General features: G+C 37.3%; 1 protein-coding gene across 1 annotated transcript in view; it reads left to right on the top strand.

Moving 5' to 3' along the window:
- LOC107100843 (fibrillin-2-like) overlaps nucleotides 1–17025 on the top strand; it is an 86918-nt gene that overhangs the window by 21392 nt on the left and 48501 nt on the right. Inside the window, exons 5-6 of the mRNA XM_015399498.1 lie at nucleotides 7584–7679; nucleotides 7768–7863. Of these exons, the coding sequence (XP_015254984.1) occupies nucleotides 7584–7679; nucleotides 7768–7863 (192 nt within the window). The remainder of the gene's footprint in view (nucleotides 1–7583; nucleotides 7680–7767; nucleotides 7864–17025) is intronic.

A 17025-nucleotide genomic window follows, 5' to 3' on the forward strand; every position in this document is an offset into this window, starting at 1 on the left:
CGCACAGAATCTACATTACACAGCAATTAATGTAGTGGTTATTTATATAAAGCTACTAACACTGCTGTTTAACCGCTAATATGTTCGAAAACTGACTATTTTATGAGTTTTATTTAGATAAATTAAATTGTTCAATAAAAACAAACACATTTTTAAATTCTTTAATACCAATTGTAGGACTTAATAAACAGACAACACGCACACACAATAGTAGAGTTTTTCTGTTCCTCAATGCTTTGAGATGAAAGGACAGAAAATGATTCCTGGGTTGACATATAGGTAGCATCTATTGGTGGTTATTAAGATTTGGTACCAAGATGCATTACTTTGCTGCATTACTTCAGCCAAAGACCATTTATCTACTTCCCTTAGTGCCTTATGCAAATGTTTTTTATGTGATTAAGAACAGCCTTCGTCTACCGTAAATGAGAAGGCTGCACTTTTCTATTTCTCATTCCTAGTAGAGCAGCTGATGATGAGCTTTAATGGCTATAAATCATTTGTTGTATTCATAGTCCAGAGAAAAAAAAGTTTTTTTATTACAACGTTTAGAAACTCAGAAAAGGTTACAGTAAAACCCTAAAAAAAATTAAAAGGGATTTTTAGGGGTATCAGTAGCTGTGCCTGTCAGGATTTTGTTAGAATACTTACTGATTAAATGTGGGATTTTCCCTCACAGAACAAAAATTTTCATTTTTTAAACTTGAAAATATTTGCTTCTGTAATAAAACATAGATTTGCGGGGAGACTTCCTGTTAACATACATATGAGATGTTAATGATTGAAGCTATGGCTGCCTGACAGCATGGAGGTCAGTGGGTTTGTTCGGACTGGACTGAAAATCCAGCTGCTTTAGCTCTGTCTGGGCTTAGTTACAGACCACTAAAGAAGTGTGTTTGTAGTGCTGCTGTAAGTGTTTCTTACAGGGTGTGAGAAATCAGCTTAAGTTTTATGAGATTACCACTTTATTTCAGTATAAACAGTCATGAACTGGACATTGTGTAGGGAGCTTGTGTTTGGGAGCATGCAGAAAGTACAGAGTGCAACGTGTTAAGCTTCACAGCTTTAGTCGTCCACTGTCTGCTCATCAGTCACATGTGGGCCTAGCCAGAGCCGTTACTCATGCTCACATTCCACTAAGCCTGCAAAGGCACATAGTTTCACTCTCTAATTTCTATGCACAGATAGACACACATTTATACATTTATACTGACACACAATGAGGGAATCTTTTGGCTCTGAAAGCACTTTAAAAAAAACTGCACAACTGGATTATTTTCCCAGCTTTATGAAAAGACATTAGAATAATTTATGTATTAATATACTGCTGATAATAAAATAAAACTGTTTTAATAAGCAGAACTTAAAAAAATGTTGGTATCATCAAAGCACCATGCTGTGCTTTTGACCTTCTAATAAAAGATTGATACCAAAGTAGCTGATGGTAGACTAATAACAGGTTGTCAGAGGTAGAATTGGTAGAAGCTTAAGCAGACATGCCATGCTGTAGTTGTTTGTGTGCGAAGTGATGGGAACAGACAGAAGTGGTGCTAATGAAGCCCTCATATCAGTTTGGTAAGAAAAGCTCAACTTTGTTTAATTGCACCAAACATTTTTAACATACAGCTTCCCCTCCTATAGAGTAACTTCTGTTATAGTTGCTTTTCCAACACAAAATGAAGCTCTTTTTATTCAAGTTCTTAATCTTTAATTTTTTTCTAACAAAATATTTGTTAAAGCTCCTCATAGAACAGATCTCAGAGCCTTTAAATCATGACTAAAGTAGGTACTTATATCGTAACTGGTGTCCTCTAGAAATGGTTCTAACTCCCGTTTGGAGAGAGTTCACTATTCAACATGATAATAAGGTGCAGCTGAAAACAAATTGCAGCTTTATATAGATTTATTTTGCAACACACCAATTTCCCCAGCTTTAATTACATGGCCTAATTCTGGCACACTGGTTTGCAGGTTTTGAGGACATCTTTATGTCTTTCGCCTTGCCTGTAGAATGCAGAGGTTAGAATAAATTAGCACATTTCTTTCTTACTTTTGCTTTGGCAACATTTTGGTGAATGTTTTTTCATCAACAAAGCTATAATGTTTATATTCCTTGCCCTTGCATTCTGCACCTTTTTTCAGTGAACAACAAAAAAACTGATTTTCTGCAGACATTTAAAAAGGCCAAGACTGTTTTACAAGTACATGAGTCATGTTTTATGGAGATCCGTGCCACTTTTCAGACAACACAAGTTCACGATGTAAGTCACTTCTCTAATTAACACTTTCAGGATGGAGCAGCTGTGCTAAGGTTCATATCAGGTTGTCTTCATAGCATGGTATTCCCATAACCATAATTACCAAATTCTGACCAGAGATCTTCTTGTCCTAATGCAGAGAAACAGATGTCTGCAGAGGGACAGGCTTCCACTGGTGATTGACTGGGAGCAACACTTAGTCCTGGGAAAAGCAGAGACGGAGTGTTTTAATTAGAAACCATCCCACTTTAACATGGCCTGTCTCCTTGACCACAAAGTAATGCTCAGTCCTTTAGGTATGCGGTCAGCAAACAGCTTAAGTGAATACATTACTCCCATTTACTAGGAAAACTGATGATAAGTGTGCGGTTCAGAATTAATGTCATAGAAACAAGAGGGCTCATGTTTTTTATTGAATGGAAAGACTGGCTTCAACCACGTTTCAGATTTTTGAATTAAAGACATAGACCAATGTTCATGTTTTAACTGAGTTGGACTTGTCTCCTATCCGTGGGGATTATGCAAATTCATTAAAAACTCCTCCGTTTTCCATCACATACACATTCTCCCTCACAAGCTTCCCGTGTTTCTCAGCCTGTCGTAAAAAAGAGCCAGATGTCATTAGCTCACCGACAACACCACCAGAACACAGAGGTGCATTGTGTCAACATAATGCTAACATAAGTTTTCTTACAAGGCAGTTTGCGATACACAGAACCTTCAAAATTATAGTTACAAACTGAACTTTCACATATGGTCATTCGGATTTTATAACAGACAAATTAAAACTAGTGCATGATGGTGGAAAAGAAGCATTCTTGTTCTGCAAAGTGTGGTGTGTATTTGTATTCAGACTCCTTTGTCTGTTTCCAGACCCTCTTTGCTAAAGTTAAAATAATCACTCAGATTCTCAGTAACATTTAGTCCTGGACTTTGACTGGGCCATTATATAACATAAACAGTGGGTAGAGTACCCAAAAATTGTGCTAAAGGTACCTCTACCTTAACATATTTATACTTGAGAGTTAAGTTAATAAATCATTCAAGTAAGAGTAAAATTATGTGGTAAACATAAGGAGAAACAACTAAACTGAGTAACTGATCGTAAAAAAAATGTTTTGCTATTTAAAAATAATGATGCAATGAAGCACACCACAATGTAAACTATAGCTGAAAACCCTGTTGTTTTAAATACTTAAGTAAAGTAATTAATAGAGTTATAACAATATTCAGGAATAAAAACCCCAGAAGAAAGATATCTGTGAAGATTCTGAGTCACCGGGTCATGGTCAAGCTTAAAAAGTAGGAGGGATCAGAGCCACCTTTTATTTTTCCCCTTATGCTATATACCTACAGCATATTAATGGCAGTGTTCCCCATCATCAGTAGAACTGAAGAAGCCTCTTGGATGAGAGGCAAAACATCTATTGGATAACTTTACTTCTATTAGCCTAGACTGAACTTTTCAACTTCAGAAGAAAGATGAAAAACTTTAAATATCATATAAAACTTATGTAAATTACCTTCCCAGACAATATATTTCTTTTTCTGTACTTTACCTTGACTTCCATATGTAACAGGCACTCTGCTGATAGAAGTCAAATTAAAATATCAAAGCTTGTGTCTGGAGCATTTTTGGACCTTTGCAAGTAACAAGGATTTTATGTAAAACTTGTCATAGTTGGAAGGTGAACTGATGTTTTAAGGAAGAGATAACAGTTTTCTTTCAGGGTTGTCTTGTGTTTAGCTCCACTCACCTCCCAGAGTAGCCTTAGTTCCTCTGTTGGATAAGTGTACCAAACAGCATGAGGCTTTTACCACCCTACTTGGTATGGATGGTGTCTTGGTGGTAACATTGTATTTTGAATTAAGACTATGCTATTGAGACTATGATCGTAAGAAAATAGCTTCTTTCAAATGTTATCTGTCTCCCCTGAAAGACTTATAGGAAACTCTAAAATGATCTCCTGGCTACTTTCTTTTTTTTTTTTTTTTGTCGTATTGTTTTTTGGTCGTCAGGATTAAGATTTTATATTGTTGTTTTGTTTTTTATTCAAACCTTTGAGGCCTTATAGCTTGTTTTTTTGTTGGAATTAAATTAAGCATTGGTGTATTTTTTAACTAGTTTAGGCCATTAATGAACTTAAAGATACATAATCCTTTTCAGAATCTTCTGATTTTAATCACATGCAATTTTTGGTGGTTCCTTGCGTAAACTTCCAGTGCAATACATTGAAGTTTGATGTATGGTTACTGAGGTCCAGTAGTGTCATTGCACCCATGCAGCTTTCCAGGCAGTTCCTTTGTCCTTCCTCTTCTTATCCGCCTGTTTCTGGGTTCAGAGAGTTTAGTTTGGACAGAAGCATCCCACTTCCCCTAGTCAAAGTATTTCCCCATACATCACTGACCCATTTAGAGGTATGTTTTTTTTTGTTATTCGAGGATGGGAGTTTTTTTTTTTGTAGTTTTTTTTATATAACTGCTTTAGGGAAGTCTTGCTGAACACTTTCTTGGTTTCTTTAACAACAAGAAAAAAGGCAATCCTTCAATGCAATTATTTTTTATGTTTCACTTCCCAGTCTACATTTTTGGTTAAAAGTGAAAAGAATGAAGTGCTATTGCACATGAGTGACCACATGTTTTATATAAAATTGAGGATGAAACTCAAAGACAAAGCATGCTCACTCTGGCATTAAAGTGGACAAGAAATAGAGTGAGAAAGACATGAGCACACTGACCTATAAAGTCATGCTTCTCTTGAGGCCCAAAGTAGTTGCATTAATTTATCATCATACAGTGCCAGACATAAGCCACAGCCAAGTCTGTACATGAAGGCTGCCAAGTTTTTCACACGAGCATGTTTCCTGGAACTTCATCTAAATGCTCTGAATCAAGTACATAGGACAAATTAAAGCTGTGACTATTATTCTGCCTTACAGTTGCTCCAATATGTCCAAGAGTAGTTGTGATTTGACTCATGCAGAAAAATAAGAAAAAAAGAATCTGAGCTTCCAGTAAAACATCCACAATGTAAGTCTTTCTGAGAATTTACTCATTCTTTTACTCACAGATGGGAATTCCATCAAAGGTAAGCAGAGGATTTAAGTGACCAAAATACCTCCTGCTGCCAAGTGTGTAAACTCTGAAAATGTTTATTGGGCAAACTCCACTACAAACTAGGGTTGATCATTTCCTCACAGCATGCCAGAAATGTTGAAGAGGGAAAAGCTACAAACAGAGATGGTTTGAGAATGGGAAGCAGATAGAAGGAGGTGAAATAATGATTAAAACTATGGCAAAGATTCGCAGAGAAAAGCATGGAAGGTGCCATATTTTCCGGACTGTAGAGCGCACCTCACTATAAGTCGCGCCCACTAAGGTTTTTGAAAAAAACTGGAATTTTACCTCTATATAAGCTGCACTGGGCTATAAGCCGCTGATATCTACTGAACTTGTTCCCACCAGGCTGTAGGGGGAGCTCTACAAATAAGCCCTAGAGGGGCAAAGAAGAATGCTAGCTCTCGTTAGTTTCTTGGCTCGAAGCAGTAAGAGCTTCTATTGAAAGATGGGGTGTTGTCAGCTCTTTATTTCAGCTCTGCAGGAGTTGAGCCCAGTCTCTTCATTGGTTTGAAAGCTTTAACATGGCAAATAAATGTCAGAATTTGCACTTCCTGGTGGTGATTTTGCTCCATTTGTGGAGGAGGACGCTGGTCAGACCTGGTAGGTCCAAACGTATTGTGAGGGTTTGCTGGTAATGTCTGGCAGAGTCCCCTGTGAAAAGGAACTTTAATTCCCACCTCCAGGAGAGCTTAAACACATTCCCAGGGAGGTCGGGGATATTGAGTCTGAGTGGACCATGTTCCGTGCCTCTATTTTTGAGTCCGTTAGTCAGGGCTGTGGCCAGAAGGTTGTCAGTGCATGTTGGGACGGAAACCCTCGAACACCCTGGTGGACACCAGCGGTGAGGAAAGCTGGCAAGCTGACGAAGGAGTCCTATCGGGCTTTATTGACCTTTGGGACTCCAGAAGCAGCTGATCTGTACCGGCAGTCAAAGCGGCAGGTGGTTCAGCTGGTCGCTGAGGTAAAAACTAGCCCATAGGAAGAGTTCCATGCGGCTTTGCAGTGATTCTGGTCCACAATCCGTCGTATCAGGAGGGGTAAGCACTGCAGTATCAACACTCTTTATAGTAGGGGTGGTGTGCTACTGACCTTGACTCGGGACGTCGTGTGTCAGTGAGCAAAGTACTTCAAAGACCTCGAGAATCCCACTATCACGTCTTCCATTGAGGAAGCAGAGCCTGGGGTCCAGATCAGGTTCTCCCATCTCTGGTGCTGAGGTCACTGAGGTGGTTAAAAAGCTCCTCGGTGGCAAGGCCCCAGTGGTGGGTGAAGATTCTCAGTCATGGAGGTCATAGTAATTCCAAAAAAGTTAAAAAAACAATCCACTGGACTTTGTTTCCAAACTTGAAGACGTTTCGCTTACAATCCAGCAAGCTTTTTCAATTCAAAATTTCAGAAATAGTGTTGAGTTCACGATACTTTGATAGAGTGGACCACAGAAACAAACCTCGTTTTGGCTTAGAAAACATGCAAATTGAACTGGACAAACTGTTCCACCCCTTAGGAATGGGAAGTCATTTGGGTTATTTGTTAGCCTGCAATACCCAATACCTGTCTATGTCTCTGAAGTGTCTATTTTACAGAGGATTCCATTTTCTGTAAAACGGGGTGGTGCTTGTTTGATGGCATGGGTATACATGGCTTCAAAGGCACTAAGGTGTAATTTGTCCAAATAATTTTAAGCTCCTGAATTAAAGGAATGTCTGCATAAAAATAGCTACAATCCTTGCATGTTTAAAAACATATCTTTGTTCATTCCCTCAAATTAAAATGTAAAGGGCGCTTCAATTATGTTGTTGTTGTTTCACTTCAAACAGATGCGGTGGCATTCGGAGCCTGAATCCTAAAGATTGTGTCATTGTCCAAATATTTCTGGGCCAAACTGTATTTTAAAATTTATACAGAAAACCTTAATGAGGCAGTTTCACTAAGTAATGGTTGATAGTGGCACAGCACTGATGGCTGGAGCTGCTTTCTTAAAGGCATAGCTCCTGCCATCAGTGAGTCAATGGAAACTCAACAGGCACTGTTGAAGGTTCACACTCTGGCCAGTGAAAAAAAAGGGTAATATTGACAATATATTTGCCTGTAGGGGTATCCTAACAAATAAAAACAGTAACCAGGTAAATAAGAAACAAATTAATTTTAGCCTTACGCTAAAAGTTTAAGATTGGAATACTATTGTATTTTTCTTTTCTCCTGTAGTTCAGTCCTGCAACATCAGATGTATGAATGGAGGCAGCTGCATGGAGGACTCCTGTTCTTGTGCAAAGGGATACACTGGGAACCACTGTGGACAGCGTGAGTACAGCTCTGTGTTTGAGATAGATAGAAAATGAAACTCAACTTATGTGAAATTAATGTTGAATTTATTCCTCATGTCTCCTAGCTGTGTGTGAAAATGGTTGTCAAAACGGTGGTCGCTGCATTGGCCCCAACAGATGTGCCTGTGTCTATGGTTTCACTGGTCCTCAGTGTGAAAGAGGTACGAATTTCTTCTTTTTATCTTTGAACTTTTTTCTTTTATTTTAGAAAAATGGGCTCCTCTGACCATTATACTCACTGGAAAATAGAAAAAATAAACTAAAAGAAATGAAAGGTTGTTTACTGGATTTACTCATGTCTGTGGTATCCATGTTGATGAAACAGATTTACTCTTGGTTACTGGTTACTGATCGGATTTGAGCTGGTTTCATAATTTTATATCTCATTGTAATATTTTAATGCTAAATATATGCTAATTCTTTTCGTTTTAAAAATGCAAACCTTAAAAAAATTAATTTTTACCTAATTTTTATTTGTTCAGACTAAGGTATATTCAATGAAAGCCTTTTTTCCCCGTATATTAAAGAAATGATTATTTAGCTATCAGAATACCTTATAAAAAATCTGTATATCCAATATCATTAATTTTTTGTTGCAGTTTCACAGTCGCAAGTTTACGTCAAGCTGTAGCATCTTTCCATCTTGTAAATAGTTGTTAATGTTCAATAATATTTTGGGACATTAGAGAAATCTCTCAATTGTCAAGTTGCTTCTTAAGTTGGCAACTTTATTTTCTGATAGTGGAGACTATATTGGATATTTCATTCAAGATGGTTCATGAATACAGTTTCTTTATTGGATGTTAGTTTTGATTTTATAACTTCCAGCTCCTATTAAAATTGATTGCACCAAGAGCGTTCCAGTTACCAATGACACCAAGCAGTTTGCTTGAAGGTGGAGTGACCTTTTCTAAGAACAGCACAGTTCCAACTCACACATGCTGTTTTTTGAAGAAAGATATCAGTACTCTGTTATCGTCCGCTTCCTATCAATCAAAAGAGACGCCCAGTTCAGTTCTTTGAGACAGTTCTGGATGACTTCATAGAGTCTCCTCTGTCAGACAGTGGGTGTTCTAGCTGTGTTTTTTTTTTTTTTTTTTTTACTATTTGTTGCAGGAATGTGAGTGCTAGGAAGTGTTTTATTATATAGTCCCACTAATTGAAGTATTCATTTCGTACCAGAATAGGCATTTTCGTCATGAATAGCACTTGTCATAAATCCTGATTTCCCACTTTCCAGCTTTTCCCTGCTATTACGAGCTGTAAATCCTTAAGGGGTCACACTTTGTCTTCACTTTTCTATTTTTCACCCAGCTTTCCATTTCCTCTGTAGTTGTGTGTTTTCCATTTATAAGTTTAAAACAGGCCTCAAGCCTGCTTAGCTTTACTAACAAAAACCTGCTGATCTTCAAAGCTTTTATTCTCTTTATCTCTATAAACTTTACTCTAGCTACTGCCTCATGAAATCGTCTCATTCTCATGTTCTCATGACATAACATGTAAAGCTCTGGGGTCTAGTTTAGTTAAAAAATACATTCTTTTAATGCTGTCAAAAAAAAAACTTAAAACACTCTATAATAAATATGCCCCTGCTACACGACATCCCCACAGGACAAATAAAGTACAAATTCTCATCAAGAACCTTTGCTCAAGACAAGTTGAACCAAGTAGAAAGAAAGAGTCTGGGTGAGGAGAGTTTGAATGAAAATGGATTCCCCATCTGTGCATATATAAAGCCTAAAATAGTTTGCAAAAAATACCCGCCTCCTGGAGGAGTAGGATGAAGCACTTTCAAGTAGCTACAAGGAGAAAGCATATAGATCCGTATGTCTAGACTGTCTCCTGTGGTGAATATTTGCCTTGTATAGAAATAGGATGACTAGCAGGATTTCACCACACAAAATAAATCTTATCATCACACTCTTACCAAACAGGCTCAAAAATATCAACATCAACACATTTCCAACCTTTTCAATGTAAAAACCAGGGTTATAACTGAAAAATTTAACCGTCTTGCTGTATCATTCGCACCTCTCCGTCTTCATATCGTGGTTTTAAAGTTTGTTAATGAGGCCACCAATCATTAGATTTACTGCATGATTCAGTGCAAAGACGTGCCTATGTGATTACGGAGGCGAAGAAAGTTAACCAGAGATGGAGGAATGGGTGTGGGCGAACCATGGGAACCCTTAGCGTGTGTGGAAAGTGTGCGAGCTAGCTGTTAGTGGTTCATGCTGACTTAGCAAGAAATATGATTTGAACAAAAAAAAAAAAAAAAAAAAAAAAAGAATTTCCCGCAAGGAACTTGCAATGTCAAATTTTCTATATTTGTGATTTGATNCTGTTAGTGGTTCATGCTGACTTAGCAAGAAATAAGATTTGAAAAAAAAAAAAAAAAAAAAAAAAAAAAAAACACCGTCTCTGCAGTTGCAATGTCAAATTTTCTATATTTGTGATTTGATGATGGGCTAAAGAAAAGGATTTTATATTTCCATCCTGTAATTTTGACTCCTCTTTTTTTCCACCTGAAACAAAGGCAGTAGGCTGAAGCCTCATGGTTGTAAATGTACAATAGGAACACAAATGCAGAACAAAAACAATGAAGGTGAGCATAGTTTAAGTAGATGTAGGTTAATAATAAAATGGCTTACAGAACCATGACTTAATGGGGCACTGGGAACTGGCATGTGGAAAACATAGATGAAGAAAGAAAAAGTTGATCAGATAAAGGTAAACAAATAAAAAAGGACATGAAAAAAAGATGAAAGACCTAAGCATATTTTAACTGTTGGGAGATTCAATGAAAACTAAGTGCTAATGTATCATTGGGCAGCTAAGGAAGAGGAAGATTAGGGACGACTTAGGGAAGGTGACCAATAATACAATACCACACAGAGAACACTTAGGGAGCCGAATTAAAACAGACAGGACTTCTCAACCTGAAGAAATGAGCCATCCTGATCCAGAATAACACACACACCCTCTAACCTTTGTACTTCAGGAAAAAAAAAAAAAAAACTTGCATCCTGGCTGAGAACCAATGATTATCAAGCTTTATGATTCAGATCCTCATCCCTGCTGCTTCACACTCAAACTGCTCCTTTCGTGTCCCCATCACAAAGGGCTTCTTTGGTCCTTTCACCTCATAACTGTTATATCACTGTGTCTAAGACATTTTTTGTTTGACCTATGGCCCTGTTTTGACCTTAGACACATTTCATATCGGATTGATAGTATTTTTGTCCATTTCAGTTTTAGATAAATAATGTCCACGGCTTAGGTAGTGCCATAGCAGTCAGTGTGATGCCCTGGCTTTAGGATGCTGTAATTGTTGAAAGTTGTTCTGTTTCGACTCAGGATAAAAGAAAAAGGCTGTTCAGGATTGCTAAATTGTTGAATGGGTGGGAGGGACTCTAGGGCGGACACAGGTCATGGAAAATATCCTCCAGTGATTATTTCGTTTGAGTCAGCCACTTTAGAGCCTTGTTAAATTTTATCCGTGGTACCTCTGCTTTCTTTTTAAATAGTGGGCCTATGCATAGAGATATGTGCTTGGAGGCACCTACTGTATACTGCCAGGGTACGATAAAATGCAAGATATGGGAAGGACGCATGAAAATGTATTTTCATTTATATTTGGATTAAAAGCTTTTGGATCACACATGGCCATGTGTATCTTAGAAATATGTGTATTTGTATCTCAGCATGGAAACAGGTCAGCTGCACCCACCCAGTTTAAGCTCTGTTTCTAACCATTGCAGTTGTGTTTCAATAACTATTCTTGTTGCTCAGTGAGGGCACTGTGGATGGGGCAGATGATTGGATGGATCTGGGCTTCATCTACAGTACCCCGGATTTGTTGCTTCAAAAAAGTACCCAATTATAGTTACTTCTTTTTCTCCTATAAATGCAAAAAATTGCACTTACTAACTAATCAACTTGTTAAAACTTGTTACTTTCCTTTGATCAAAACTTTAAATACAACTGTAAGTTTAATTATGAATGACTTTCAATGAATTAAATTATTCAAAGCGCTACACAGCTAAATGTATAGTTTTGGTGTGTGTAGTTGCAAGTGAATTGGTATATAAATGTGTAGATTTTATTTAGTTTTTTATTCATATTAAAATTAGATGGTTCAGAACTTAATATTTCTGCATGTTGGCAAGCTTCAGGAACTAACTGATCAGAACAGTAAAGTTCTTGATCCACTGATCAAGTATAGTTGTGAGTTAAAAACTTTATGTACCGGTACTGTTTTTTCCACACTATATTGTACACTGGATTATAAGGCCCAACAGTCTGTTTTATCACACTAGTCATAAATCTGCAAGCGCTGTGGCTTTGTAGTTCACCAAAGTCATACTTAAACATGTTGACAGAGCACCGCATACCACCAAAAATCGCTTCAAACTCAGTAAGCACAGCCAGAATTAATCCATGTATAAGACATTCCAGATTATAGCGCATACTGTTTAAGTGTGTCTTATTGTGTGTAAAATACAATTAATCAATCAATCAATCAACCAATCAATCAATCAATTTCTTTATTGTCAAATACATTTACATTGTAATCGAGATTTCAGTTTCAGTACAAACCGTTCATGGTTTGTACTGAGAGATGCAAAAAGAAAGAAATAAGAAGCCACAACTGCTGGAAAAATTGTTTGGATGCAAAGAAAAAACAACATCTTAGTTAGTGTTTTCAGGACAATGGTCAATAAGGAACAGAAACAGGTTGGAATGAACATTCCAGTCTAAAAACCTCAACACCTTTGAAACAGTATGTGTGATCCACGTCAGCTGCCCTGTAATCTATGTGCACAGGAAGTTTTTTGCTTTGGTTGGCAGCATAGCATGTGAGAAAACACATTTCCTTGACCACAACTGCCCCCACAGACTTCACGTTGTTATTGATATTAATGTAATAAATACATAATAACAAGAACTAGGTTACATTGGCATTTGCGTAACATTTGTTATCAATTAGATTTTAAAAGAGCAAATAATAAAGTTTTTTGATCACCCAGAATAGGTAGGAAAGTTCTGCTGTACGAAGGGAAGTACAGGATCTTGTCTTTGTTTGTCTCCTAAGACTTTTACGCAAGCTACCTAACTTTGGCAATGCATAGGAGAGGGGGTGGTGGAAGGATGAATAATACAATTTTAAAAATGAACTTCTAAGATCTATCTTGGAAAATAAAACTTGTTTGTCTGAACTTAAGTGGTTTCTATGACTCTGGATTGTTGACCTGCTGTATTTCATGGTGATGATGTTGTGAGTTACAAATCGGTTAGAGAGTTTTCCCGTTTTTCTCTTGCCTCAGTGGAGAAAGCAGAACAAAGCCCTCTCTTTCCATTCGCTGGAATATGGAAACGGTCCCTTGAGTGGCTGTTGTTGATGGAGACTGGAGCCCATTGGCCCCTTCTGCCTGGCAATGTCTGCATCCAGTTAGGTCTGCTTTATTGTTCCACTGCTGGGGAGTATTGGGTAAACTTTCCAAAAACAGACTAAAATAACTTTAGATGTCAAACTAGATTTTATAGCACAATGGATGAGGTTCAGAAACAATAAGAGAGGAAGTGGAGCTTTTCAATATGATGGAGTATCTCTAAGTGTCGAAATGCCAAAGTTTTGTGTGTGAACTCCCTCCACTCAGGAGGCCTTCACATCTACAATCTTCGTAGGATTTCTCCCACAGTTATTTCCTTCTGTAAAAGGGTGTTTATGTTTGCGCTGGGGAACACATTAAGTCACGTTTCACTGACTGCATTTTGCAGAGAAGTAAAGGAGCGGAGTCTTGTAGGAGCAATTACAGCCAAAGAGTGATCTCAAGCTTGTTGATAATGGCGCTGATAGGACTAAGAGGGGCGGCTATGGTTGGCCAGGATGGAGATAAACATCCCAGACACACACACTCACTCACTCACCCACATGAACAAACAAGGGCACATTTTTTCAATCCTTTATTTATAGCCATATGAGCAGAGAGGCACAAACAAAAGGCTGCGGTCAGATTTTCCTCGAGACATACTGTGTTTAGAGTAATGAGAAAATTTCGTTACAGGTGAGTAACAGAGTGACGTTCAGGCTTAGAGTAAATCCTCCAGCTGTATAAAGTCTGGGAAGGACATCCGGGTAAATACACACAGACCCACACATGCAACCCCCCCCCCACTATCCCCCAACCCAAGAGGAAAACTTTTCTTCAGGGACCTGTAAGTCAATGTGGCATATTTCTGGGTAATTTTTCTACATACTATCAAACTCCAATACAGCATAAAAAAGTGAAGACCAGGTAAAATATGAAAATATGACCTCTCTCAATTGGTGAAAAAGTTCTGATGGTCATCTCTTGGGAGGATAAACAAGAGCACTCATGCATACACATACCCTAAGGCTTTTACACATGGCATTGCTTTCCCTGTTTTTTCGACCTGTTGAACTTGGATCACAGGGAAGCATGCACAGATGACTGCAGCATAGTTTTAGTCTTCTAATGTCATATTTTTTCTCTTACCTTGTCAGAGTCCCCTTGGGGGTTTATAAATACCCATGCAGTTATTAAAGAGTCTGACATTTGCTTTGTTTTCTTCCTCTTGTGCCATTTGCTTTCCCTTCATTCAGTCATTCCACCCCAACAGCTCAGGTCAGAACCTAGTCACATCAACTACAGTACGATCCTAAAGTTGCCTGATGGGAAAAAAACTTCAGCTTTGCGCAGGACTAAATATAACATCCTTTAGTTCTCCTCAGAGCTCAGTGTCCTACAGTATGTTTGTTACTTGACCATGAAAACTTTGTCATAACATGACTGAATGGATCTTAATAAATATGAGTTATTATTCATTGACAGATTTATTTAGAATTGCTTTGTGTACCTCACTCAGTCTGACCACAGTGGGATAGTTGGTATTTCTGCTAAGGGATTAAGAGTTTATAAATGAAACACAAAAGGCATCCATGGGAGTCATAACGACAGGACTAGGGATCGGTTTGATCCGTTCTGCAATACAAACTCCAATTAGACTAAATTGTTTCATTTCTTCCAGATGTTGTCCAAATGGAAGGTACCCCCTCCCAACACCCTCAACACCCTTAAAGCACACATAAACTTGTTTTGCTATTGTGGTGAGGACCATGTGTTTACTCCCATTGACTTCCATTGCTTTTCCGTCAAAAAAAAACCCTACCTACCCGTAGACACCTCACTTAGCCCGAACCCAATTGACACCTTAGCTCTAAACCTAACTGTTTGCAAGATAACTTTTGCACACACACACACACACACACATATATATATATATATATATATATATATATATATATATATATATATATATATATATATATATATATATGTTAACTTCATCATTGCATCGTCATCAATTACTCTAAATAAGACATTATAGAAGATACAGATCTTGTTTTAGCCTTTATGTGTGGTCATGATTTTTTTTATCACTTGTATCTCGAAGTATGTACCTTTCTGTGTTTGCATTAGTAACGAAGGATTTACGTCTGATAAAACATTTTTCATTTAACACTGTTGCTTACACCACTGAAGCCGGCTTTTGTATGGCAATTGTGTCTTTTTTTTAAGCCATCTTTTGCAAATATAAAAACAAAACAAGAAAAACATTTAATTGAGAGTTAAAGTTGAGCTAAAAAAGTTTTTTTTATTACTAGAACCTAAAAGTTGCATTTACTTTATATCATAAAGGTACGGTAATGAAAAGAAAATCAGCTTTTCATGGCGTCAAGCAGTTTACATGAGGATAAAAGGTCAAAAAACAGCTGACAGACAGACATACAAGCTAAGTCAGGGCAGAGAGGAAAACCTAAAGAGGACCATAATGAAGACGGATGAGAAGACGTGGCTTAAGCCTGTTTTCTGCATCCTCAACTTGACCTACTTTCTTCTCTAATCCTCTTCTCTCTTCTTGCCTTCCTTGTTCTTTGCCCTCTCCTCAGTGACCTTCTTTATATCCAGAAGGAAATAATGAAGGCAGTAAGTCTAGCAAACAGTTCCCATCAGACATTAGTGCCGACTCTTATCTTTCAATCTAATTCTGCCCATAAGACCTAAACAAGCCTTTTTAGTTTACATTTTATCTCCAATGTGACAATCTAACAATTTAGTTTTTTAAATGAAGGCTATATTAAGTTAGGCGCCATGCTGGAGAATTTAATGAGGCCTTCTCCCACATGGGTAAGCCATCATTAGGCTGTGTGTGATTTTTAAGGATCAACACTGTTGTAGCTGAATGGTTTCAGCATATGGCAGTAACTTCTGACTTGTAACATGCATTTAACATACTTTAGACAGCTTCACTGATCACCAGCAGCATGTAAAGAAGAAAAGGTGACCATGGAGGTGTAAACGCTTTGTTTTTGTTGTGCGTCTACTGCGAGAAAGGGAACAAATATGTTTTAAATACTACTGTTGTAACTGAATAAGATGTGGAATTTCAAAAATTTGATTGATGACAGTAAGATATTTAAAAATAAGACTGAACATATGATGCATTAAAAGGACATAACTAAAATAAATATGTCGCATAGTGAAAAATAAGACAAAGCAAAACTAGGGGGTTATTTAAAGGTTGCCAATAGTTTCAACCCCTTAACAATTTAAAAACCTTCTTGGTTTTTATCATTTCATTAAAAGAAAAGGCAGATATAAAACAAAAGGTCCTGCCACAAGAAGCTAGACCATTCACATGACATTTTGTGCCACTGTTATGACCTAGTTTCAAGACTTTTTCAATAGTACTCTCAAACACTTTTGAAACATGTTCATTAATTAGAGATGTTTACTTGAGATTTGATCTAATATATCTCTATTTTAATTGTTCTTTAATGCACAATATCCCTATTTAGCCATGGAAAATAAATGGCATTTTATTGGTAGATAATCTTTTAATTTCTGAAACTGCCAACACACGTATTGCATATATGATAGCCATACAAGATTTTGAGACTCAAACTATAAATCCTCTGACATTTTTAGTCTACATTATAACTGTAAAATGGCTCCAGATATTGGGAGGGTCCTTGTTGATCCTTGTTAAAAAAATAAAAATAAATAACTATGAAAACCTTTTCCAGGTATGATTTATTAAACTGAGTTAATCGAACCCTGCTGCTATATTATTGGATTCAGTATGTTTCATGGATTAGATCAAACTCCTGTTAGATATTATCTGTAATGCTGCTACAAACTCTTAGTATTCTTCTGAAAAAAAGAACAAGTCATGCAGATTACAGGAAAATCTCATTTTTAACTATTTATAAATCTGGTCTTACTTTAAGGAACACC

Source organism: Cyprinodon variegatus, unplaced genomic scaffold (assembly GCF_000732505.1).
Source record: "Cyprinodon variegatus isolate N-32 unplaced genomic scaffold, C_variegatus-1.0 Scaffold30, whole genome shotgun sequence".
NCBI lineage: Eukaryota > Metazoa > Chordata > Actinopteri > Cyprinodontiformes > Cyprinodontidae > Cyprinodon > Cyprinodon variegatus.